The 26070-nt window shown below is 48.0% G+C and overlaps 3 protein-coding genes across 6 annotated transcripts in view; all 3 read right to left on the bottom strand.

Annotated features, from left to right (window-relative positions):
* Positions 1-104: 104 nt before the first annotated feature.
* On the bottom strand, positions 105-2270 carry LOC125698583 (histone H1.8). Its single transcript, XM_048957079.1, has 5 exons — positions 1421-2270; positions 1000-1283; positions 777-915; positions 645-703; positions 105-546 (listed from the first exon to the last, which is right to left on the bottom strand). The coding sequence occupies exons 1-5, from the start codon at positions 1434-1436 to the stop codon at positions 229-231; spliced, it is 816 nt and encodes a 271-aa protein (XP_048813036.1). The 5' UTR covers positions 1437-2270; the 3' UTR covers positions 105-228.
* An 800-nt stretch (positions 2271-3070) lies between these two features.
* On the bottom strand, positions 3071-5728 carry RHO (rhodopsin). Its single transcript, XM_048957188.1, has 5 exons — positions 5362-5728; positions 4383-4551; positions 4143-4308; positions 3773-4012; positions 3071-3290 (listed from the first exon to the last, which is right to left on the bottom strand). The coding sequence occupies exons 1-5, from the start codon at positions 5720-5722 to the stop codon at positions 3171-3173; spliced, it is 1056 nt and encodes a 351-aa protein (XP_048813145.1). The 5' UTR covers positions 5723-5728; the 3' UTR covers positions 3071-3170.
* Positions 5729-10648: 4920 nt separating this feature from the next.
* Positions 10649-26070, bottom strand: part of IFT122 (intraflagellar transport 122) — a 29817-nt gene continuing 14395 nt past the window's right edge. For 3 of the 4 annotated variants that reach the window (XM_048956971.1, XM_048956970.1, XM_048956967.1), the window contains 13 exons: positions 24724-24885; positions 21948-22114; positions 20899-21070; positions 19684-19786; positions 18097-18237; positions 17023-17120; positions 16042-16142; positions 14930-15095; positions 13909-14020; positions 13357-13485; positions 12451-12527; positions 11640-11804; positions 10649-11085 (listed from right to left, as the gene is read on the bottom strand). In XM_048956971.1, coding sequence (XP_048812928.1) covers positions 10996-11085; positions 11640-11804; positions 12451-12527; positions 13357-13485; positions 13909-14020; positions 14930-15095; positions 16042-16142; positions 17023-17120; positions 18097-18237; positions 19684-19786; positions 20899-21070; positions 21948-22114; positions 24724-24885 — 1683 coding nt within the window. In that variant the 3' untranslated portion in view covers positions 10649-10995. The remainder of the gene's footprint in view (positions 11086-11639; positions 11805-12450; positions 12528-13356; positions 13486-13908; positions 14021-14929; positions 15096-16041; positions 16143-17022; positions 17121-18096; positions 18238-19683; positions 19787-20898; positions 21071-21947; positions 22115-24723; positions 24886-26070) is intronic. The other variant, XM_048956968.1, reaches the window with a different exon arrangement.

Genomic DNA, 26070 nt, shown 5'->3' with positions numbered 1-26070 from the left:
CCACAAGTCTGCGTGCCTTCCCATCCTACATGGGGCAAGGCTGCGGATTCACCCTGGGTGAAAGGACTTTGGCGGGCATGCAGGGCAGGAGTTGTGCTATTCCATGAATCAGACAACCTTTATTAGTAGCGGATGAACAGAATTAACACCTGGGAATTAAAACCAGCTCCTAGCCCAAAGCCCAGACTCAGCTGGGGATGGCGCTGTGCTGTCAAAGTCCTGGGGCCCCTATGACACCTTCCTGCCAGGAGCTGCCTCCTGTGCTCCAGCCTTCCCCCCCTGGCCAGCACCCAGAGCTGCCTGAGGCTTCCTTGCCTTGGCTTTACCTCCCTTCTTCGAGGCAGCTTCCTGGGCCTCCTCAGGAACCTTCCCTTTGCTCTTGGCTGCTGGGGCCTTTTTGGGTCTCTTCACCCCGGCAGGGCGGTCAGCACTGTCCTCGTGCACACCGCTGGCAGCAGGAGCTGCAGGGGGCTGCGGCCGCCCTTTGCCAGGGGCCTGGTGGGGCTTCACTCCATGACTCCTGGGCTTTTCCACCGCCGGCTGGGCCTGGAGGGAACAGAGTGCTTCAGGCTGCTGCCATGCCACAACCCACAGCTTGGGTGCAGTGCTGGCATCCCCTGGGCGCCTCACCCAGCCATACTCACATCTGCAGGCTTTGCCCTCGGCTTCCTCTTCACTGCTTTCGGCTCCTCCTTGGCCGTGCCTACAGAAAAGCAGCAGCAGATGAGCACAGGCAGAGCACCTCACCGGAGTCCGCCCCAGACCCCTGCCATTACCTTGCCCTCCGTCGCTCCGCGCCACCGCAGGGGCTCGGGCAGCCTCGGCAGCCCCTCTGCGTCCGGTCTTCGGGGCCGGTCCCTCCCCGGGATCCTCCTGGCCCTGCGCCTGTTTCTGCTGCAGCCTCTTGGGAGCGAGCTGGGAGCAGGGAAGGAGCAGAACGTGGGAGCAGCCGGCATCGGCAGCGCCCAACCCCAGCCCCGCTCTTGCAGCCCCGCTCACCTTGAAGCGCCCCGTGGCCCCCAGGGCGGCGGAGTTGTGGGGCCGCACGAGGAAGCCGCGGCTCAGCCCCGTCGCCAGTGCCCGCTTCAGCAGATACTTGAGGCGCACGGGGTCCACCGTGGGGTACTTGGCCAGGATGAAGCGCTTAATGGCGACGACTGAGGCGCCCTTCTTCCCGTCCTGCGCCTGCAGCGCCTCGAGCACCATGTGCAGCGTGGGGGGGTGGCGGCTCCGCCGGCCCCGGGCGAGCAGGCTGGAGAGCCGGGCAGCGCCGGCGGCTTTGGCTGCGAGTGATACAGAACGGCGGCGTGAGGCGAAGGAGCTCACAGCCCTGAGGGCTGCGGTCCTCCAAAGCCAAACAGCGTCACCGCGCCCGTTCCCAGAAAAGGGAACCGCGGTGCCTGCACCCTACAGCCCCGACCTGGTTGGGACTCCATGGCTGCGCAGCTCCCAGACGCCAACCAGGCACCTCAACCTCAACCCAGCTCCCAGGCCCACCTCACCTGCAGCTGATTTATCTGATTCGGCACGGTGACGGCGAGGGCCGGTTGGGCAGCCGCTAATTGCCGGGTTCTCACCGCAGTGGACACAGGTGAGCCCGAGCGCTCCTGCCCAGATCTTTGTGAGAGGCTGAAAGGAGAAAGAATGCTGCGAGCAGATGGTTGGAAAAGGACGGAGCGGGAGTGGCGGCCGCAGGCACGAGCTGCGAGCTCCTCTAAGCGCTGCGGGCCGCGTGGGGCTCCTGCAGCAGCCGCAGTGTTTGCCCGCACCTCGCGCGCTGCCGGGCTCAGAGCACGGCGCTCCCGGCCCCGCGCGGCAGCCCTACGGGCCCCTCTGCAGGGCCAGCGCTGCACTGTGCCGTAGGGCTCAGCGCGGGTGGCCGAGCCGCATCACCGAGCGGCCACTGAGCACCGCGTGGCTCTGCGGAGCAATGCCTCGACGGGCGGCGACAAACACGCCACCATCCTCCTCTTCCCTCCAAAGCAGCCCTCGGATTTGAAGTACGTGAGTCAGACATCAGCCTAAACACTGAATTATTCATAAACCGTTAATCTTCAGATTTCACTGAATATGCACAAGTATCGATAAAAAAAATAATGAGAGAATTGTACTTGCAAATTGCTCTTTATTAAAGATTTAACTTGCATGGGTTCTGTATGTTCCTTATTAGACCTCGCGAAGCTGCATAGGATTAGAAATCAGAGAGGATAATAATGTACAAAAATAGTTTCAAATGTTGATAACGCTGAACAGCAAGAAAAACATCTTATTTGTATAACTGAGCTAAAAATAAAAATGAATAACACTGCTACAATTGCAATATGCCATCTTGTAGTGCCTGGAACATATGCCGGTGTCTCTGCACCATATGCTCCCATGTCTTGCCTTCTCTAACACAGAGGAAGCTCAGCAATGCACCAATCCGTCCTCAAAAGCACGAGCACCGGCCAAAGCCTCCTATGTGGGCTGACGCTGAGCTGGGCCGCAGCTGACAGGGAGGGTCTGTGGGTGGCTGGGAGGGAAGGGCTGCGTCCTGCCGGGGGGGCAGTGAGTGGGGCTGCCAAGGAGCCAACACCGGGAGCATCCAAGCACACCCAGCCATAGCGGGACACAGCTGCACCACGCTGAGCCACCTGCTCAGAGGTGGGATCTGCACCCTCACCTCTGCCACACGGAGGGCACGTGTGTGCCAAAAGCCACCCATCATCCCAGAGCTGCTGCGGTGTCCTTCTGAGGTGCTGGGCAGGGCTGGGCACGGAGCTCTGAGCATTGGGCATCCGGCATTGCTCAGCCTGCCCCAGCACAGCCCTCCGCCCTGGCCCTGCCCTGGTGGCTGCAGGCTCTGTCTGCAGCAGTGGAGCTGGGAGGGGCTCAGCCCCTGCCCCGCCGAGGCCCTCAGGTTGGGGTGAGGGAGGTGGCAGTGGCTCTGCCGTGCCCGGGCTTTGCAGGGCCTGCATGGTGCAACAGGTGTGAGCTCTCAGTGAATCAACAGAGAGAGAAGCACGGAGTTATGCCAGTGGAGGAGCTAAGCTTTTGCATTTTAATTATAAAACGTGTACATTTTCACAGCCTTGTTCCCAGGGTTCCTATGGTTGGGAGAGCAGCCCGCCCCGCAGGGCTGTGCTGAAGCGGGCAGGTGCTGGCAGTGGGCAAGGTTGGTGCGTTGGGACCTATGCAGGGGACACCTGGCTGGTGGAGACGGAGGAGGTCTCAGTCTTTCCAGCAGATGTGTCCTCATCGCCCAGCGGGTTCTTGCCGCAGCAGAGGGTTGTGATCATGCAGTTACGGAACTGGAAGAGAGGGGAAGCAGCGTGGTGAGGTTAGAAGGCTGCTGAGGGGCTGCCTGCATGCTGGGCCCAGAGTTGGGGGTGGAGAAAAGTGAGCCCGGTAATGCCATGGGCACTGTGCAGTAGAAGAACTGCTGCAGCAGGAGGAATGCAGGTACAGATCCCACGTGCTACAGTGGGAACTGCATGGAACCCTCCAGCATGTCTGCACCAGGGACACTGTCCTGGTGAAGTCTCCCTCCCAGCCCTCAGCATTGGGGGAGGCAGCCCCAGCTGCTCCGCTGGGCCAGCATGCACATTTCTCAGGTGGGTGCTTGCATCAACGAGAGCTGCACAGCGTGAAGGAGTAAGCTGCACTTCACTCTCCTGCACACCAGCACGCAGTACCTGGAATCCCCTTGCGGCTCAGGGTGTGCTGGAGGTATGGGAGCTCCCCACAGCTGTTACAAAGAGAAACACTACAGAGGCAGTCAGCTGGCAGTTACCTGTTTGTTCATTACAATGTAGATCACAGGATTGTAGATGGCAGAGCTCTTGGCAAAGAATGCCGGGATGGTCATGAAGATGGGTCCGAAGTCTGAGCCCTGGTTGGTGAAGATGTAGAAAGCGACGCTGGCGTAGGGAACCCAGCAGATGAGGAAGGCGATGACCATGATGATCACCATGCGGGTCACTTCCTTCTCTGCCTTCTGGGTGGTGGCAGACTCCTGCTGCTGGGCGGCAGCCTGCAGGCAGAGAGTGGGGGGGATGGAATCGGGAGGGCTTGGCCCGTGTGGGTGCAGGGCTGGAGGGCACTGCTCCCTTCTGTCACCGTATGGAGCCCGGCACAGCCCCCAGCCCCTGGGCAGCACCCACCTCCTTCACAGTGCAGACCAGATTCCCATAGCAGAAGAAGATGACGATCAGTGGGATCATGAAATGGACCACGAACATGTAGATGACAAAGGATTCATTGTTGATCTCTGGCTTCAGCGTGTAGTAGTCGATCCCACACGAGCACTGCATGCCCTCGGGGATGTACCTGTGAGCACACGGGGCGGTCAGCGCCAGCAGAGCTGCCCGCACCCTGCGCTCCATGCCCAGGCCCCTCCTTACCTTGACCAGCCGAACAGCGGGGGAGCTGCGCAGGCCATGGCCATGATCCAGGAGAACGCGACCCCCATGATGGCGTGGTTCTCTCCAAAGCGGAAGTTGCTCATGGGCTTACAGACCACCACGTACCGTTCCACAGCCAGGACGACGAGTGACCAGAGAGCGATTTCACCTGCACCAGGGAGAGAGGGATGGAGATACGGGGACTGAAAATGATGGGAGGACAAAGGCACGCCATTCCTGGCACGGGGAAGACCCCATCAGCAGCGAACCTCCATCCAGTGCTCAGAGACGGGACAGAACAGAAGACAAGTACCAGTGCGGTGAGGAGTCAGAAGATGCCTGCAGACCCCCAGCGGTGACCGCTGTGCTGCTGCACCTCGGGATCCACTGCTGGATCCTGCCCTCCTCCCGCACAGCACTGCATCCACATGCCCACAGCCCCACTCTGATCTGCAGCACTGCCTCCAGGTTCTGCTCAGGTCGTCTGTGCCTTGGGGCCCAACCCCGCCTACAGCTGCCTGCTGGCCAGGGAGGCTGTTCTCAGACACACAGCCCTAATTTAACACTAATCACCGGCTGGATGGCACAGTGGAGGCAGCTTTGCTGGGCTGCACTGCACTGCACTTCACAGCAGTAACGCTCAGCCCCACAGCTCCAGAAGAAGCCGTCAGCTCTCCTGTCAGAAAGCGAGCCAAAAGGATGTGCAAATCCAGCAGCTGCACAATCTGCTGTAGGTTACTTTTCATGGCTACACGGTTGCTCGCAGGAGATGGAACAGGTGGCTACCAAAATAAGGCTTAAAAAAGAAGTGCTATTTGCCACTTTCTTCACCTCCCACCCAGTAGCACTGCAGCAGCAGCAGCAGCAGCAGGGCCTGGCACACACCACCCGGCTCTCCAGGAGCAGCTGGGCATCCTCACGCCCTCTCCTGAAATCTGGGGAAATTTCTGTCAGATTTGTGAAAATTTGGAGAACTCACCGCCCAGCGTAGCAAAGAAGCCCTCGATGTAGCACCCTGTTACTCCGAAGACAAAGTACCCGTTCATCGAGGTGTACATGGTGGTCGTGAAGCCTCCAAAGACCATGAAGAGGTCGGCGACCGCCAGGTTCAGGAGAATGTAGTTTAGAGGCGTTCGGAGTTTCTTGTGCTGGATGGTGACGTACAGCGTGAGGAAGTTGACGGGGAAGCCAAGCAGGATCAGCATGAACATGTAGGCAGCCAGCGCCGAGAACTTCCACGGCTCAGCCAGGTAGTACTGGGGGTACTCGAAGGGGCTCCGCACCACCCCGGTCTTGTTGGACATGGGCACGTAGAAGTCTTGGCCTTCCGTCCCGTTCATGGCTGCGGTTTGTGGGATGCCTCTCAGTCGCACTCAGTGTCGGGTTTTGTGAGGGGGAATCGCCCCTGCAGTTGGGCTCCACCACCGCCCAGCCTTCGCTGTCGCCCCACAGAGAAGCGGCTGTCGGGCGTCCCTTATAAAGTGCCCCCTATGGTAAGCTCCAGGCATCGGTGTCAGCGCGATTAGGGCTAAGAGAGTTATTAACCATAATCATCCAGGGGTAATTGGCTTTTCTGGGCAGGTCTTAAGGTGACACCTGTTTCTGGCCCACACTGTCATTGTTGGAGACCATGGTTCATGGTCATACACAGGCAGGTAGCTGTACTGCTTGTGCACTGGAACTGGAGGGCGGCCCCACCTGCACACCTCACTGCCCAGCATGCCGCGCCACCGCCTGAGGGCTGAGCGCCTGCTGCCTGGGCCCAACGCACTCATTGCATGCTGCAGCCTGGGCTGGACGCCCGCGGCCTGTGCTGCCTCTGCTCCACGGAGTGCCCTGACAGCACATCACAGCCTGCAGTGCCCATCAGTTCAAAATGCCTCAGTTTACCCACAGAGGGATGTGGGAAATGGGACACGTTACCACCGGGCCCACAGGCAGAGAGTGCCAGAGAAAGACTGGAGAGAGTGCCAGAGAAAGACAAAGCACGCAGGATCCTTCTTGTGGTTTGGCTCAATCAATGCAAACAGGAGTGAATTTTGTGGTTCAGAACCCCCAGGCCATGGGTTTGGACACTGCAGCAGCTGCTGGGCTGGACGTGGTTGGTGCAGTCCCTCCATAGCAGGGGTCTGCATGGCAGGACTGCAGGGCTGTGACAGCAGCCTGTCCATCACAGCTGCCATTACAGGGGTAGGCTGATGAAAGGCTGTGCTTAGCAGCATGGCCCTCAGCAATCCTTCTTGTACTTGCTCTCAGCCACAAAATTTGCTCTCTGCTGCAAAATTTGTCTGAGAAGGTTTGAACAACACAGTAAAGCACTGATCCTGCTAGCAGGTTTCCAGTTGCATCACCTCCTCTGTTCTTGGCTTTATACATGGTTTGCATCATGGCAGCTACATCAGCAACACCTGAAAAATAACCTCGTCCATCTGTCTTGGACAGATATCGTTCTGCCTTGATCCAGAGAAGGGCTCTGGACAAGGCACAAGTTCTGAGCTGAAGCCAACATTTGACCTCTTATTCTGGTGACAGACATCTTCAGTCTCCTTGAAACCTTGCAGAAGTGATGAATTCCATGTAGGTGGGCATTAGAGCTGCAGAGGAAGCTGCTGTTGTGTTTCCCTCCTTGATGTGCCCAGTGTTGTTTGGAACATTCTTCATGCCAGCCAGCAGCTGTTAGGTGTTACCTGGTTTTAACTTTTCAGAAACAGTGGGACAGCATGAACAGCAAGGGGAACAAATCAGAGCCTACCACAAAGGATCTCTTTGCTGGACAAGGTTATTCTTTATAGTTCACATAATTGTGATTAGTCTTTCAGCTTCCAAAGCTATTTGCTCCCATCTCTTCCCTTTTTTGCATCCCCTGTTTATCACTTTTCTCACTATGCTTGTGTTATTCTCAACATCAGTACCATTCCAGTTGGCATGCCAGGACCGACCAGTGTCCCTGCAGAGGTCAGGAAAGGTCTGCTCAGCCCTTGGCAGCAGCAGGGCTCTGGCAGGACCTGAGCATCTCCACAGCAATTGCATTTCAGGCTGCACCAGGGAGCTGGGCTGACCTTTCCTTGCAGCCAAGAGCAGAAGAGAGGTATCTGAGTGCCCATACGGCACAAAGGGGGATGAACCAGGCCTGGAGCTCACAGGTGAGAGATGAGCAAGGGCTTGTGTCACCTTGGCCTTAATTAACCAGCTTCAATTCCTGCCATGTTTTTATCAGTGTTCCCTGCAGGTTAATTCAGTGCATGCAAAACAGATCAAAGGGAAAAAGCAGAAAGCTTTGTGTTCTCTTCAAAGTGAAAACCAAGCAGAGAAACCTTTCCTGTGTGCGGGGAAGATCTCACAGAAGTGCTGCTACCACTGAAAGCCCAGCTTCCCATAACCGAAGGTGGGCCTCAATTGCCCTGCACAGCCATCAAAGTCTCCTTCTGTCAGTGTGCAAATGCCACCTCCTCACACATCCTGGGCCGGTACTAAGTCCCTCCCAATTAACTTTTCATGTGTTGCCAAGGCCGGAGCAGTGCCTCTAGCTAATTGCAGCTGCAGCTGCTCATACCTGTACATGGGCACATCAGATTACAGGTTTATCTTCCCGGTGCACAAACACTCCACGTAAAGCTCTGATGCAATAAGCCCCTGCTGAGGTTAGCAGCTGCTGCTCTGAGCTTAGAGCTGACATGCGTCACCAGGGGAGTGCAGCGGTGGGAAAGGCGAGCGGTGAGTGGTGACAAGGTGGAGGTGCAGGGCAAATGGAAGAGAACAGTTGGTGAACTGCCCAAAAGAGCTTCAGAGAAAGGCTTCGTGGTGGGACTTCTGCACATCCAGCACCTTCTCATCACGAAGTCACCAGGGAGCTTCAGTTGCACGAGGCATCTGGAACTGGCACATCTTTCCAATTTACGAGATGCGTGGAGTACCACAGCTTTGCCTGGAAAAGCCCGGCATGCTTTTCAAACCCAGAGCATATTCACAAAAAAATTTAAAAATAAATAAATAAATGAAGCTTCCTCGTTTGATCCATTCTGCCTCTGTGTAATTACAAACCTTGTCTATTTATTTTTATAATTTTTCATTTCTGCTAGCTCTGCAAAGCCAACTCATTTCTGGGAGAATGAGCTGAATTGCATTCTGGCTCACATATCAAACAGCACTGTGTATCAACGTCAGTCGCAACGTCTTTATTGCAAACACTGAGATACGAGTCAGAAAGCAGACAAGCACTAATTAGAACAGAATGTTTTTAAAGTGGTAAATTAGGCAAATTTGGTCAGGAACCATTGAGGGATGCAGAAACCCTACAGTACCATTAGATGGAATCACAGCACGTTGGGTTGTGAGGGACCTCGCCCCCTCAGCCCTCCCCCTGCCATAGGCTGGCTGCCCCTCCAGCTCAGGCTGCCCAGAGCAGATCCATGGCCTCGGGCACCTCCAAGGATGGGCAGCACTGCCAGGGCCTCATGGCCTCAGCACTAAAAAACCTTTTCCCAGAAGCTAATTGAAGACCACCATCTTTTACTTCACAGCCTTTACCTTTGTCCTGTCACTATGCTCCCTGACAGAGCCCCTCCCAGCTCTCCTGTAGGTCTCCTTTAGGTACTGGGAGGCCGCAGTGAGGTCCCTGCAGAGTCTCCTCCAGATCTAACACCCCCAGTTCTCAGCCTGGCTCCAAAGCAGAGGTGCTCCAGCCCCTGGGCATCCTCACAGCTCCTCTGGCCCTGCTCCAACAGCTCCGTGTCCTTCTGACACTGAGGACCCCAGAGCCAAATGCAGCACTGCAGGTGGGCTTCACAGGAGCATAGATTTCAAAGCATCGCTTTCCAGAGGTACTCGAGCACACACTGATATCACATGCAAAGTGCTGCTGTTTACACAGTAGCTGTTTTACCAGCAGCCACCAATCTCAGCCAATAGCTTAACTCAATAACATAAAATATAATTTCCCAAGGCTTATAGAAGAGAGGATGTCATAACAACAAAGCTTACGCTGAGGCGGGCACAATTTAAACTGGATTAAAGTCAAGAGGCCTATCACTTTTCCATTCAAACCCGGCCCAGCTGGTTGTCCGCATGACTTCTCAAGCTCTTACAGAACAACGCAGAGAACATCTTCAAGAGATTCAGCTGCACAGGACTGCTTCTGTGTACTGGAGTTAACATTCTTCAGAGCAGCCTTCGTGGTGCTGTGTTTTGGATCTGCAACTAAGAACAGTCTTGATAAAATGTCAGTGCTTTAGCTGTTGTTGGGCACCGCTGGCAGTGTTGAGGGTTTCTGTTGTTCCCCACTTTGCTTTGCTACCCAGCAATGGGCGGAGGTGGACGAGGAGCTGGGAGGGCACGCAGCCAGGACTGCTGACCCAAGGGGTGCTCCATGCCTGACGACATCGCGCTCATCTTCCCCTGTAACCGTGACTCATTCTGAGGCCTTGTTTTCCAGGAAGCCGCTGGACATCTGCCCGCCGTGGGGAAGTAATGAATACATTTGTCATTGCTTTGCTGGCAAACACAGCTTTGCTAATGAAACTACCTTTGTGTTGACCCACAAACTTTTCCACTTGGGCTCTCTTTTGATTCTCTCCTGTTCTGTCAAGGTGGGTGGGAAGTGAGCAAACAACTGCATGGGGGCTTAGCTGCTGCATGGGATGAAACTACTACATTTGGTTAAACAGCCAGGTCATTAAAATCCCCTCAATCTCAACACTTAGTTGGCAACAGCTAAAAAAAAAAAAATTGGAAGGTAGGTCCATCTCCTCCTACCTTCTTACTTTGCTTCCCATGGCTCTAGCATGAAGAAATGCTGGGAAAATGCTGGTCAGAAATATTTCTTCAGCACATCACCTCTTCCAGCCAGCATGAGGGGCGATGGAGCCGTGCCAGCTCAGACAGGCACGTGTGCCCACACCACCAAGGCACGCTCAGATCACACCACAGGAGCTGAAAGGATGTCAGTATTCCTGAGGTACAGAGGAGGAACTGTGGGAAAGCACTGGCTGTCTATGAGTCCTCAACTTGCTTTGATATTCCTGCCTGGCAACTTAATACTTCTCAGCATGCAAATATATTCATTTTAGCCCATTAGGTCAGTGGCTTTTCTTTCATTAATGGTAAACACACTGATGTTACTAGAATCAGCAGTGTGTCAGTAGACAGATAAGGAACTTACGTGTGGGTATCTCAGTTAACATGAAATAGAAATTTCCATGCTCAACCTGCTATTTGGATTTTAACAAGCACGAGTTCTGCACACGTTAAAAGAAATTTTGAGACAGTGCTGAAAAATAGTCCCATTTATTTGAAGTTCTGTCACCAACAGGTACACATTAAGGACAAATTTTTAAGTTCTAACACAAGTTGGAATAAAACAATTATGTGGGCTAATTTGAATCTAGAAACATTCCTGTAAAAATCTGTGGCACTTCAGCTTATCTGGGAAATAGAGTACATTCACCAAAACAGACATTTCCATTAAAAACAAAGTTAAATTTCCTTCAACACTGTTTCACTCATGTCCAAAATAGAACAAGATGACAACAAAGTTGTTAGGAAACCTAAGAGTGCGAGAGGTGCCTTGCCAAGTCAGTTGGGAAGGCTCTCAGCTGAGGTACAAGATCACCCTTCTTCACTGGTTTGACTCATCTATTCTCCTTCGACAGAATGGACAACAGTTATGCTGGAGTACAAGAAGCTCATAGTCTTCTGTGTGAAACATCTATGAATTAGAAGCAGATGGAGGGACAAGTTAGCTTCTGACTAACTCCAAGAAAATGGAATTTCAAGGGGGTTTCCTACACCTTCTGAAGCTACTATTGAACAAGAATTGTCTTTCTTGCTTCCAGTGACTTGTCAGAGCTATAACCAGAATATAGAAGCAAATATTGCACAGACCACTGCCAATGTAGTTGAAGATGCTCAAACCAATCAAATACTTTTCCAGAGGGAAGGATGAAAATTGAAGAGCATGTAACCACATGAGACTGAATTCCTGCATTTCAGAAAGTCGTTCTTGAGAGGGGAAGAATCACCAGAGGGTCTGAACCGAAAGCCAACCGAGTTTACCAGGGTGACTCTGCTACCTCAAGCTTTTAGGAATGCAGCCATTTCTCTGAGCATCACATTGCTCATTTTGTTTTCCATTGCCTTCTGCGTCTACATCACTCAATTTACTAAATATATTTCAAAGTATGGCATATCAGTTATTTCAAGGTACTGACTTCTCAGGGGCGGTGGGCTTTGGGGTTTTTTGATCCTCTCAGTGAAGAGTACCTGAAAGCACGACGGGCACATGGTAATGGAGGCATCGGGCAGCAGGGACCGGTAGTACTGCCATCGCAGCGGCCGGGGCCAGCGTTTAATCAGCACGTCCCTCCGACTCATCGACCGCAGAACGGCACGGTTCACAACCACAGGAACAAACTCTGAGCCGCCCTGCTGCAGGTAAGAAGGTTTACAAAGAATTACTGCTGCCAACTGCAGAGTCCTTTGAGGATTAGTAAGATCTAGTGAAATGCAAAGTGCAGCTCGGTGGAATAAGCTAAGACAGAACCGCTGAGCCTGGCTCCAACCTCACTGCCACTGTGACCAACAGCTTCAGTGAGAGCAGCGCCCGACCGCATCTCCAGCTTGCTCCCCCTGAATTTCTGTTACACGTTAACACAGCTCCTTGCAAATAACACTTGTGCCCAGGGGCAAGTATTAAAACCTCATAGTAATGACTGTTTTGTGGCTATCCTGCCTGACACAGAAAGAGCCAGGGAAGACACTGCACAACGGTAAAACCAAATTTCAGGAACGCTTATTTTAAGATCTTTTACGTGCCTGTTTCTCAGGGCATTTCCCAGCAGAGGAAACATTTTGTTGTTATTTATTTATTTTAAGACAGGAGTTACCATCTCAGAAATCCCTTTCCCTCTCGTGTTCTGGGCCTCTCTCCTGGACCTTTGGTTTGAGTCTCTTTTGTGGGAGTCTACATCACACATTCACTCTAGAAGAGCAGTGTGCACTAAGGCAAAATTTCCTCTGGATTCCTACTGGTAGCAAGAAAGAAATGACTGCAAGATGCAGGTACAGCTCTTACCTCAAAGCTCAGTTTTGCAGTAAAGGGATCATCGTCTTCAATAACTGCGCTGTCATGAAGCCTCAGGCTCTGTGCATCTAGGTGTATTTCTTAAGGAAGAACTACAGCTCCTCTGAGATCAGCTGTGAGCTCTATCTCACAGAATAAACAGAACATCATTCCACCAGGACTGGTACCCTTGTTCCTCCAGAGGGTCAAAGCATTCTCAAACTGCCACACTGCCCAGACTGTTATAGAACACACTGGAGAAGGGCTTGCTCTGATTACAGTATCACTGCAAGTGCTATAGAACAGCAAAATGGACTACAAGCAAATAGGACAACAGCTCTGCTCTATTTCCTGCCTGTCTGCTTCTCACACTGCAGAAAGCACACAAAGCAACCTCTTTAAGCTACATTTCAAGCCGTTTTTGTTAGGGACTGTGTCTTCTTATGCACTGCTCTGCTCCCAGTGCCATGCAGCCCCCACAGCAACTGGGGGCTCTGGGTGCTGAAACATTACAAAACAGACTGTTATGAAGGAAGTCCACCTTGGTTTCCCTTGTGAAGGAGAAAGCAGCCTCTGAAGCAAGCTGTTACTGTAAGGAAGTAACACACTCCAGGCTCTCCCCACTCTCCACAGAAAGCAGTTACAACAGAATAGATACAGCGTGGCATTGCACTGCTAAAAAGATCAATACATACCATTAGAAGTGTTTTTGTGATGAACAAGCTTTACAAAACTATTAGGTTAAAAGACCCTTCTGGTGGTTACACCAATGTAAAAAGGAAACACAGCATATCTTTTTTGTCATATGGCAGAAAAAAATACCACACACAAAAACAAACAAAAACAACAACAGCCCCAATTGTTGTTTCTTTTTTTCCTAAGAAAGGGACTGGAAGCAATTTTTAATCAGCAGGATACCATCACTCATCATCTCTTGCCATTTATTCCCGCTTTTATTCAATCTTGGAGCTTCAAGATCAATGAGAGATACAGCTTCTTCATCTGTGATACCATCTTCCAAATAGAACTCAACCAGATGCAGCACTTCTAAAGGGTGTGAAAACAGGGAGCATTGGATGGGCACAGTGACAGAACAGCCTCCTAAAGCACTGTGCCCTTTAACCACAATGAACATCCTTCACCTTCTGTAATGGTGCCTCCCCCACACGTTCTCATGATGAAAATAAAAACCAAAACCAACCCCCCACACTGTCAAAGGATGGCAGTGGCACTCGATCCTTCACACATTCAGGTTTCCACAACACAGCAGTGCTCTGCTGCTGCTCTCATGCAGTGAGATGCAGCTATCCCCGGACCAGAAGCAGCCGCTCAGTCCAATCTAACGATGTTCACAGGAAAGGTTTGTCCAAACAGCATTGCACGGGGAACAAATCCAGCACTAGCTGACCCTGTTCACTTTAACATTTACCTACTTGAAAAGCACAACAAAAACGTGACACTCCAACGCACCATAGGAAGAGGCGGAGAAGACGAAAGGCTGTCTGCAGTTAATGCAGACATTCCCTAAGTTATTTAGCAAAGGGTTGTTGGTAGAGCACCTATAGCACAAGGGCACAAGCTCCTGCAAAGACACACACATAGCACAGTGATTGCAAACAGGTCAGCACAGTCAGTACTCCTGGTTTCAACTAAACATGAGTTCCTTAGGTTTACACCATTGATATTACATCAGCCCCTGACCTGAAGAAATATTGCTGTGAAATCACATCCTTTAACATCTGAAAATGCTTTCACATTAGAAATAGCTGTCTTTGCCACTCTAACAATGAAATTTCTCCTTGTCTTTGTGGTAAGGAGCAGAATTTTGTATCAAGCACACAGTGCCAAAAAAAAAGTGGAAGAGAAGGTTATTGAAGCAACTTTTTTTTTTCCTTCACAGTTTTGGTCAAATTCAAGTTCTCCAATCAATTCATCTCTCCTATTTTCAAGAGCACAGTTATTTTAGGCCATTCTTAAGACTCTGTTTCTATTATTTCAGTTGGCCAGGTACATGTTCACTTGCACAATACAACTTATTTTTAGTGACTACTCCATGAGACGTGGCTTTATAGAGCACTGCAGAAATTCAGACTTCAGTTGAAGAAGAAAAGGTGATAAAATAAGACTTGAGGAAGGAAGGTCACCCAAGGGATAGGGGGAGGAGGGAAGGAGTGCTAGGAGTTAGGACAAATGAAAGTGACCTCCAGCTGCAGAAAGACACAAAGACCATGCAGAAAAAGGCTTGACAGAATTAATAGGCAGAGAGGAAGGTAGATAAAAGAGAGGAGAGGGAGGAGAGAAGCTGCCTGCCCATAAAGAAAGAACTGGTTTTAGTTTGTTCTCGGGAACAAAAGGAAGCTTGCCCTAAAGGATAACAATAAAAGGCCTGTTTCCAGCAGAAATGAACGCTAACACAGACCTACGCATAATATGTTTCAGCCTTTGTGAATATGGCAACTCAGATATCAGTGATTAGCACAAAACTACTTACTTCGCTGTCATGGAATGGCTTGGATCGGATCGTCAGGCTGCCCAGCTCCACAGATTTCTGGAACCTAGCTGGGATCTGCAGCCCCTGTAACTTGTCGTAGGCATGACGCGCCAGTTTATACGCACCCAGAGCTTTACTTTGTTTTGCCAGGGTAAATAATGTATTACTGTAATTAAATTAAGGAACAAAAATAAGTATTTAGGAAAAAATACAATGTTCTTTCTAACCATCAAAGATGTGCAAAGAAGCATATTGCTCTGCTGCAGAGCAGCACCAGCTCTGTGTCGCTGCACAAGGGCCGTCTCTTTCATTAGCATGTAACAGTAGCTGCTGTTCAGAAAGCTACCAATCACAACCACAACAAGGCATGTTAGGAAAAACATTTTGAAAGAATATGTAAGTGAGGAAGTTTCTAAAAGGAAAGCAAACATCCCATCCAGAGCCACAACGGAAGCAAAACTGCCCTCCCTACGGCAGCTGCTGACCCCTTCTGTTGTCTTTCACAGATGCATTTCTGCAGTGCTCACAAAGGCCTTGTACGAGGTAAGAGATGGTGGTGTCCCTGTTCATTACAAGGGAGTTGGACTAGACGGCCTTCAGAGGTCCTTTCCAACTCTAAGGACTCTGATTCTATGATTCTACTTCCAAAATACGTAACACGCATTCACAAAGTTGTGCAAATGTTGGGTTGAGAGACACTGCACAGCTATAACAGCCTCAGGTGAGCAGAAATGCCTGTTTTGTTCCCCCTGCGCCATCTTAGCTCAGGATCCTCACAACAATGCTGTCAAGATTCAGCAGCAGCATCCTGTTGGGATGACTAACACTCCTTGACAAAGTCACACATCATGCTGGGTGGGTGGCTGAGGATTACATGTTAGTTGATTTGCACAGCTCTCCAAGACTATAAAGAAAAAAAAAGGTAGTGCAGTTAAAAACAATGGTTTGAAGGTGCTGATTATTTCCTTAGGGGCACAAGTCGATTTCCATTAGCTATAACCCACAGCTGAAACTGAGCACAGCCTAAAGTAGATCTCTGCACTGTGGCTCAACATCAATTACTCCTTTCGTCTACCTCAGCCTCTAGATTCTGTGCAGTGTTGGAAGGATACATTTTTGAGATCCCCAAGGGAGTCTCCTTTGTTAAGCTGTGAAGCAGAAACCTGGAAATATTGAAGAGTGTTTCAGGCAAGTGGAAACTGAAAGGCTCCTCCTGTGGAATTAAAAATAGAGACATTTCTAAGACAATTCATGTCACTACACATCACAACACTAGGCATCCCAAGTATTGTCCTTCCTTCATGCAGCTGCAAAAAGAGGATTCTGTCCATGCTGACAGAACATACCAAACAGATTTTGCATGTTTAACACCAAAGTTCATGCCTGTTACATGCAGAAAAAGACAGAAATGGATCCATGCAGGTAAAACAGAATCCTCAACAGGCTATTTAAAAGCAGGGCATGAACAGTGTGCAGCCTCCACTACTGAAATAGTCTGACTAGCAGAGACCTCAGGTACAGAGATTCTTGTTTTGGGCAAGGGCACGGATCAGAGGGCTCTCATATGCTCCACAGAAGATATTTTCACCAACAAACATTACCATAATTGCTGGGAGCAGCAGGAGCTCCCCACTCAAGATTGCACGTCTTTTGGAGTAGTTTACATATATCACCACTGGAAAGAGGTAACATGCTGTGAGATCTCCCAATGAGGGTGTGCCTGCTCTGTAGCCTGCCTGCCCTGATTAAAGGAAGAACCCCCTGTAGCCGTAAAGCACTTGACATCCAGGGTGCTGGAACCAAACCAACACAGTCAGCAAAGCAAGTACTGGGGGTGGAGAGTCAGCCATGTCATATTCTCTGTGCACACACTGAGACAAGCACACATCTGCTAAAATGGCACTGCACTTTTGAAGAGCTACGACAAGTTCTTGTACAGCACAACAGAAAGCAGAGAAACGCTGCTATACAGTATCAGTAATCCACCCTCTATTTAATTGTGTGAAGTCACTAAATGTTTGCTTATCTCTGGACTTCTGAAAGAAAACCATTCAGGAATCACACACGCACAACTTCTAAAATACATATCTTACAGTATATCTTTGAATATAGTGATAGACGTGGTACACTTCGGCCAATTGCTGGAAGTGATGAAACTTCTGCAACATTGCAGTCTTCTGATCTTCATTCTCTGTGGGGGAAAAGCATTAGAAATCAGCCCCAGGTAAACCTTTGAGACTCAGTGAGAAGAAAGCAGCGTATTATGATACTCCCAAAAGAAACGCACACCAGTCCAAGTGTCTCCCATCTACCTATGCAAAACACAAGTTATACAGACTTGCTATTTTTGGGAGCAAGTTTCTACTCCAAACAAAAAGCACGCTGAAATACAAGTAGCAATGACTTTAACACAGCTAGAGGCTACATGTTAGGTAAAGGGAGAAAAGAGCAGCCGTGCATCACTGGAAAGCTTATTCATACCTTCAGAATTTACAAATAAAATGAGTTTTGAAATGTTTCACAGATAGTAAATACACTACTAAAAAAATTGGAACAATTTGCATCTCCACACAATACCTGAGAGGCAACATATCAGCACTCTCAGATGAACTAATAAAAAGGCACTGAGCAAAATGCAGTACTACCAACCTTTGTATTCATTACCAAGATGGTTCTTCTAAGCACAACTCTGCCTCTCTCCCAGAGAAATACACTCAGAAGACAAGATGATCGCTCATGAACAACCAGATTTGTATTTGTTGGCAGAAACAATCTGTAAAGCATCTCCCCTACCTACAGTCAGGTACTGGGCAGATCTAATGCTCCAGAACCACCTTTCAGTTACCAGTATTTGGACTCTCCAATCACTTCTCTGGCTGCAGTGTGTTGAGGGAAGCTACACGAGGGCACAGGCTCCCAGGAGGCACTATTTTGATTCCAGCCAGATTTCAAAACAAGGCCTACACATGCCGAGGTTGTTGTTTTGCTCATCTGTTTTACATAAGTGCATGGGAAAACCAGGAGACTACAAAAATAGCACAAGCCAAAACTATGCACAGCATAAAAGAAAAAAAACAGTGAAGAAGCTGCAGCAATGCTATCACAATTCAGCAATTGTCTGTCTACATGCACAAGAAGGTAGAAATAAAAGCCTTTCAGTTACTTACCTTGGGCTATATCTAAACACTGCATGGAAAGCATCCAATAATAATAGGCTGCGTCGTTAAATCGGCTTTCAACCACAGCATTGTGCGTTAGCTGCTCCAGCACTCTCACAGCTTCTCTCTGCCTGCCAGCCTTGTGGAATGCTACAAAGACAAAACAAAGAGGATTTTACAGTGTGATTATATCAATTAGCTGAAATTAATGTTTTTAAATTAAGAGCGGTCTATTCAGCCAATATCAAATCATCTATTCAGGGCAGGATGAGGGGGATTATACACTGGTATTTTTCTACGTGAAAGCAGCAACACTAATGGAACATGAGATGCAGCTGTAGGTGTTCTGTGCTTTTGCACTGTCCTGGGGGCTCCTGAGCTGCTATATTTTGTACACCTCAGGTGTTTTTGTTGTTCTTTTTTAATACAGAAAAGAGTAAAAGCACAACAATCATTATATCTGTATACAAGCAATTGCAATCTCTAAACACTGCAGATCACAGCCGCATTTAAAACTACACAAAGTTAAAATTAGTTCTAGTCAGTAACGCCGAATGTTTCAGAAGATTATACTATTTATTATACCCTCCTAGCACTCATTAACAGCTTCTCTCAGTGAACCTCAGAAGCCGGTATAAAGTTAGATTCAGACTTCTCACTTGGTATAAACGCATTTGGCAAACACTGCCTTCATACAAGGCAATAAAGGAACAAAATAAAGATAACACAACCGCCTCTTGACTTAAGCCAGTTCCGACAAAACCCTTTCTCACATCCCCACGCAGAGATCTCCTGCTCGCCCAACCTCGTGGGATTTGTGTCAGCCAGGACACGACAGCACGGCGCTGTGTGCAACACGCTGGGAGCAACACACGAGCAGCCACCGATGTGTGTGCGAAGCGCTCAGCTGCCAAAGGCTCAGAGACACGCAGCCCAGCCCTGCATGCAGGCAGCTCACGGCTGGCATCTCGCTACCTTGGCCCTGTAAGCAAATGCAGTTACACCCTTAGAGCCTAGCTGGCTCTGGAAACAGCAGATGCAAAAGTCACAAGGAGCTGCACCTGAGTAAAGCAACTAGTGAAAACATGCCGGCTCCATATGGAGCTTGCTTCAACCTCTCCTTGTCCCTGGCACAGCTTACAAGTAAAATTCTAAAGCCTGTCCGCATGGTAGAAGCTTGACAGTTCTCTTTAAGTAATTTTATAAGCCTAACAACATCCATGAAAACTGAAAATGTTACTTGTACAAAGTGAATGTTACCTAGATATAAGGAAAATTTGTTATTTCCACTCCAGTTTGTGAGGCGCTGGGATAAAAGCATTAACAAAACACAGTTCCATTTTTAAGCCAAAGCCATGCTCAATTATGTAATGACATTGAAAACCTGTATTTGCATGCCATCATTTCTAACAGGTCCGTCACACTTTGCAGTTAAAAAAGGAGACCTCCAGCTACTTTATTTTTAAGACAGGTGTGAAGGTATTGATTGCACTTGTTTTTGAAACCACAGATAAAAAATTCTCCAGGGCGAAGACAGCATATTCTGCATAGGAAAAGTACAGAGGACATTTTGAGTCCTCCATCAGGAAGTCTTACCTTTTTGGGCTTCTTCAAATCTATCATTCTCTGCTAGCCACTGAGCATAAGGGACATAGACCTCATCTTTGAATTCAGGATGCTTTTCACTCAAAGCAAATGCCTGAAGCACATAACAAAGTCAATTATAGAATACCGCATGGTTTAAACAATTAAAGGGCTTAAAATATTTCATACAACCAATCCTTCAGCTCTAAGTAAATTCACTATAAAAATACACAGAATAAAGACTGTAATCCACCTTTTCTCCAGTATGAAACTAATGTATTTTAAAACAAAAAACAACCAACAGCAAAAGGAAAGCTATGCGTGGTAACAGTGTGGGTTACAGACTACTGAAACGTGAATGTGTGCATACTGAGGGAATGTGGCAGAGCTCACAGCAGAAGACAAAAATATTTCCATTTGTACTGAATATATATTCTGAGGAGATCGGAGCAACTCTATAAATGCAGTTTAGATTTGCTTCCTGCACTCCCTAACGGGTCAATAGAGGACCAAGCCTACAGTTTTCCAAAGCACCCATACAATCTAGGGGGCAAGCGGGTTGTCAGTTCTAGAAGCACTGTGAAAATCCTTCCTTAAGAAGCCATACCTATCAAACCTCAATTTGAAGAAATAAGAGCAGAATTAACAGCGACCCCAACTTTGAGGTATGTGTAGTGACAGGCTTATGTTTCCAAGGAAATCCCAGAGGAGTCTGCACAACTTCACCCGACAGTAAATCCAGTTTATGAAGTGGTGTCCCAGCAACAGAGCAGATATTCACCAGGGCTAGATTACACCTGTGAGATGCTCACTCACACACAACTCAGAACAATACTCCAATGCAGAACTTCCCTCAATACAATTACTATTCCTTCCTTCTCACAGGTGAGAAGCATTCTGTGGATTTGCATAGGAAATGGGCAGCTACCCACAGGGAGGCCAAACAGAGTGCTGGGAAGCAAGGCCAGGGAACACAGCCACAACACTTGAGAAAAGAAAGAAAACCCACCGAGCAAAACAAACAAACAAACCAAAGCCACCCATTAAACGCTCAGAGAACAAGGAAACAATACTACAAAATTAACTCTGCACTCTGAAGCACAGTCTGCAGAAGCTGCCTCCTCCTCGTCTCTCCCTTCACTGCAGTGGAAAAGCAGTGCCCTTTGTCCCTCTTGCAGCCAGGGCCAACAGCAGCAGCTTTAAGCACAGGAACAGAAGGCTGCTTACCTCTTCCCAGCGGTGCGTCTCCACGTGGAGAGAGACCAACGCTTTCAGGTCACCAACCTTCATGTAGGTTTCTGCTGCATAGCCGGGGTTATTGAGCTTCTTAAAATAGAAGGCACATTTTGACAGAGGCTCACGCTCAGCTTTATCCAGTTTCCGAGCAATTTCTATTAACCTAGATGCAGCAAAAAAAGCCGTGTGTTTCAGGTTCAGCCCTACCACTTTACCTTTTGCTTAACATTGTAATGACCTCACTTTCAATCAGGGATTTTTTAATACCATAGCAGAAGTACCAGCAACACGCTGTTGAAACAGTGGTCAGCAAACATTCAACATTAGTTTTTTCTTTTACAAACTCGAGAGCTGTTTCTGCAATCCCTACTCATGGGTGCAATTCCACACTGCAGCAAACCATCTCCAGCGGAAGCAGCGGATCCCACATGACTAAGTCGCACAGGACGCGCTTCCCTAAGCCTGACCTAAAAAAAGAGCCATCACAAACATTACTCCACTTGCCACCCAGGAAAAACGAGGCTAGGGAATGCTGAGTCACCTGCCCAAGCTCTTATTTCGACTCGGCAGAAGACCCAAAGCAGGAACTGCTGTAAATGAAGGAGAATTTGACTAGGACCTGCGTAGCCCAAGAATTTACTTCCTGCAATCCTGCACTCCAGTTGTCTTCCCTACCCGCTAGTTTGTTATCTCTTGCAGTTTAAAACAACAGAAATGGGCTACCACACACAAGCACTGCTGTGATGATTGCTGTGAAAACCTTAAGGCATGCATATTTCAGAAGACAGTCTCATAATAGAGATTAACCCATTCATATTTCACTGTTGTAATGTCTCCACACCCTAAACATATACAATTTCAAAACCATTTTAAATTGTAGGTGTGCTTCAAATAGAGCTTATGCTCTACTTGATATAAACAAAGGTGCACATCAAACAGGTTTTGTCTACTGGAAAAGTTACACAGAATTCAATTACACTGAATTGCAAGATTCTAGTCAGTATACTACAGTATACAGTATAGATGAAGCTGTAACCCACATATCGACCCAGCCGTGGTCCCCACTGATTTCTATGGCCTTCATGTGCTCGCCTGCAGAAAGGTACATCTCCACAGCTGCTTTTGGCTCATTAATGTTCTTGGCCCAATCTGCTTGTTTTTTCATAAGCATCTTTGTGTCTTTGGGGTCTCCGGATCGGAGAAAATCCTGAAACAGCACAATACAAAAATGTTTGCATTACTCTCTGGTCACAGACATCTTTACATTTCATTCTAAAACACATAAGGGTTTTCCTGATGAGTATCATTATGCTTCCTAAGGAAAGACATGGTGCACACGTGCAACAGAAACCAGTGCCACCTTCGGCAGCTGATCGTCGGGCCAGTGCTGGGTAGGTAACAGTGGTACATTCCCATCTACATAGTTACTTAAAATAAAAGTGGGAGGTTCTGGAAAGGCCAGGAGATGGATGGCTCAGATGGCTCTGAGATAATCAGCAGCTTTCCAGTAACTCAGGCAGGGAGGCATCTGTCTGGTGCTCCTGTGTAAGTGGGTACAGCCACGACTTCTGCAAGCCACCCAGGTACACACCTCTCTAAAACAAAACAGTGCTGCTCTGAAAACTGGTAATGTAACAATGCCAGGTGTCTTCTGCACGTCAAGAAGGTGCTGTTTGTTTTGTTCTCGAAGATGACCCAACTCTGTGCTTAGGTAAGAATAGTACACCTATTAGTCTACCTAATCACATAAGCATCAGCACAGCCATCCAGTTACAAATCAGTAAAGGACAAAATCCCATTCTCTTCAAGTACCCTTGATAACTATATTACAGTATGTCAAACAGGTCACTTTGTAAGGAGAAATGACAGATGCTCAGAAGAGTGACTTGGAATTCTGCACAGTGTTGCAGACCGTGGCTCTGGATGCTGTGAAGATGGCCATTTTGGAAGTACTGTTAATAGTTCAGCTTCTCCCCACGTGTCACACAGCAGGAAAAAAAAAATGCACTTCAAAATTGGAAGCTCAACTAAGGGCAGATTTGGCTGTTAAGAAACAGGCTACCATCCTTTAAAACAGCTTTTTTACCAACCGAAAAATTAGAACGGCGGCAGAATGGAAAGGTGAGAAGAAAAATATCCTCAATGTTTCTATTAGATTCTGATTGAGATTTAAGAAAATTAATTAAAAATATCTCAGAAACCACACTGACAGCACAGTTCCACTAGCATTATTCTCCACTTTCTCAGACGCTGCCAGTCACCAGGCACAGAACTACAACCAAACGCCAGTTCTCAAATGACCTCCACGCAGGACTCATTTCTAGCAGCAGCTCCTGCAGCACGGCTGTGGACTACACAGGTGGAGGGATCATCTTTGAATACAAAAGCTGAAGCCAAAGAATCAAGCCAAACAATTTGTGACAAAGCCTGATTTCCAGCTTATGTCCTAAAACTAGGTTTGACGTCAGAAGTTCATCTTCGTGGAGTATAAAGAGGTTCCCTGTGAGTTTCTGGTGTTGTGATAATGAGCCTGTGACCAACCTATGCACCAAAAGCCTGACCTCTGCCTTCAGTCTGGGCTCTCTGGGTGGAACTGATCAAGGCCAACCTCAGGCACAACAAATCAGACTCTGAAGGGGTTCCTTTGCTTAATTTTGGCAGCATTGACCCCACTTCCGTCCACTCCACACACATCTATCTTTCCTTGCAAAAAATTCCTGGCAAGCATGGGAGGTTCCCATGTTCTCCCATGTACCCTGCATCCCTGCACAAGCAGCTTCCCTCGCATGGTAATCAACATCTTCAATTTCCTCTGCACAGTTACTCTCAAGGACAGGAGGTACAAGATCTTTTGCTGTCTACTGAAGATAGACACAACCACTGCCAAGAATTAAAAGATTCTTATGAAGATTTGTGGGAAAAATTTCATCCCTGAATTACTGTATGTTTAAGAGGAGCCAAAACACTGAAGCTGACAAGGACTCCTTAGCCAAAAATAGTGAAAGTCAGTCTTATATTAGCAAAATTTACACAGGAAACTCTTGGAAAAAAAAGATCTCTGCAGCACTGCTCATGGGATCTATGCTAGAACAGTTTATACACATGTCATGGTAAAGTCCTTGTCTGCACTGGGCAGAGTGAGGCTCTGACAAGTGACAAACAGCACTGAGCGCTTTGCAGCCCCAGGGCTCCTCACCAGAAAATGCCATGGAAGACCTGAAAGCTAAATGACACTTTCTTATCACCATATAAAAGCACTGCATGTAACAACAGTATTCAATTTATTTCTTTGTGAGAGCAGAAAAATGCAAAGACAGACTGAATCTTCAGAAGCAAGTTCTCTAATATACTGGGTTAATATGTTAGGTACCGTGGCAAATACATTAATATAGAACTCAAACACTTGTTTAAATTCAAATTATGAAAGGAAAATACTTTTGTCATAATACAGAAGTGAATTAAGCACCAGGTGGATTCACTTCCACTTCAGGAGACAAAAAAGGGACTCTTCTGTAAGACGATGGGAAAGAAACTGTCATGGAAACAGAAAAATTAGCTTAGGAAAACTCACTGAAAAGCCACGAGTTACACAGAACACAGCTGCTGCCTCAGCAATGGACTCTGAAGAAAACTGTTACCAATGCACATGGCATGAAAGGTCTGTGTTTTGCCCACAGATGAGCCAAATGAACTTCAGACAATTAAGCTGGAATTCCAAACCAGCTTTTCATCCTGTCTTTTTATAGGATCACGCTTTCAAGACACTTGCAGGTACAGCAGTATTTCTGCATATAATATTCAGTTGCAAACTGTTACCTTGGCGTAGTCAAACATGCGCAAGTCCGAGTACATGTCCAGAGCTAGGCTTTCATGCCCACTCTTTTTGTACAGTTTTGCTGCCTCATGGAACTTTCCTTGGTAGGCATAAACATCTGCCAGGAACAACTCAGTGAGGTTCTCCCCGTGCTTCTTCCGCTCCTGGGGAGAAAAAGATTAAAAAAAGAGGGGAGAACACATTCCAGATGAGCAGTGAGAAATGGCCATCAGAGCTGAATCCCAAGCTCCGAGTTGAGCTGTTACTAAAACCTGCAGCAGGATATGGTAATGATGCTTCTCCCACATTTCTAGTGGATTTATAATTAAAGGATTAAATCTTCTAATTAAAATTAGGAAGAGCAAAATCAAGTGTCACAATACAAACCAAACTGATGAAAAATCATTGCTCTCGATTTCATATAGAAAAATGAACACACACTATCATTGTACTGTGATATTAAAAAAAAAAAGGCTCCTGATAGGTTCCTTATTTTCTCTTATAGAGACTCACTAGCACACAATTCGGCTGAATTAACAGTACGTGCAGGTGGGGAGCAAAACAAACATGAAAACAATTGCTAGCAACAAACACTCACAGAGTACATTAACGTCCCTTTGAATCAGAATTAGTGCCACCACCACATCTCCACCCGCAGCAGCTCATGGCTGGAGGCGCAGTCAGCACAGCACTGCACACAGCACTGCGCACCGAAACCCTTGGCGTGGATCGGACCGGAGCAATGCCACACACACGTGTGTTTGCTCTACCCTCTGTTGTAGAAATGCATTACTGTTCTCCTTTGTAAGAAGGTATTATCCTTAGCAGACCGTTCTATATGAAAATAAATAGCTATGAACTAAATTTGAAGGAAACTGCACTTAAGAGGCAAAAGCATTCCACATCTATGCAAACTCAGTTCTCTGCTGCCAAGAGTTCAGTTCTCTGCAAGCCGTCGCAGCTTCTGGTCACACCTAACGACTGGGCTGCTGTTGAAAGGTTCCCTTCAAAAACTTTGTTAAAATATTTTCAGAGCGATCACTACTCCATTTTTGAATGAGTTCACACAATTTTGTCAGGTATGGAGGCCTGGCAGCGAGGTTTCCTACTGTCATCCCTTAGAAAGAAATATGTCATTACAGAGAGAAAACCAGAACTGCCACTTAGTTACACCCTTAGAAGCTCTAAAGGGAATCCAATATCTGACAAGCAAGAGTAGGCAGTGATGGAGAACTCTCTCTTCAGAAGACGTATTTTCAAGTCTACAAGAACCTTAATTAAACAGACGATAACATGATAGTTCCACCACATTCTCATCTGATGCAGATCTGGAGAAGCATGTGTAGAAG

The sequence above is a fragment of the Lagopus muta genome, chromosome 11 (assembly GCF_023343835.1).
Source record: "Lagopus muta isolate bLagMut1 chromosome 11, bLagMut1 primary, whole genome shotgun sequence".
NCBI lineage: Eukaryota > Metazoa > Chordata > Aves > Galliformes > Phasianidae > Lagopus > Lagopus muta.
Note: the sequence above shows the minus strand (reverse complement) of the source record. Positions and strands in the feature narration are given on the sequence as shown.

What these genes read in the sequence shown, in the direction of transcription:
- LOC125698583 (XM_048957079.1), bottom strand. An exon ending in GCGGAGCGACGGAGGGCAAG is followed by an intron (nt 704 to 776) that starts GTAATGGCAGGG and finishes GCTTTTCTGTAG; the next exon opens with GCACGGCCAAGGAGGAGCCG. An exon ending in CGAGGGCAAAGCCTGCAGAT is followed by an intron (nt 547 to 644) that starts GTGAGTATGGCT and finishes TGTTCCCTCCAG; the next exon opens with GCCCAGCCGGCGGTGGAAAA.
- RHO (XM_048957188.1), bottom strand. Translation starts at nt 5,722, where the DNA reads ATGAACGGGACGGAAGGCCAAGACTTCTACGTGCCCATGTCCAACAAG. An exon ending in TGGTCTGCACTGTGAAGGAG is followed by an intron (nt 4,013 to 4,142) that starts GTGGGTGCTGCC and finishes CTCTGCCTGCAG; the next exon opens with GCTGCCGCCCAGCAGCAGGA. An exon ending in ACATTGTAATGAACAAACAG is followed by an intron (nt 3,291 to 3,772) that starts GTAACTGCCAGC and finishes CCTCTCTTCCAG; the next exon opens with TTCCGTAACTGCATGATCAC.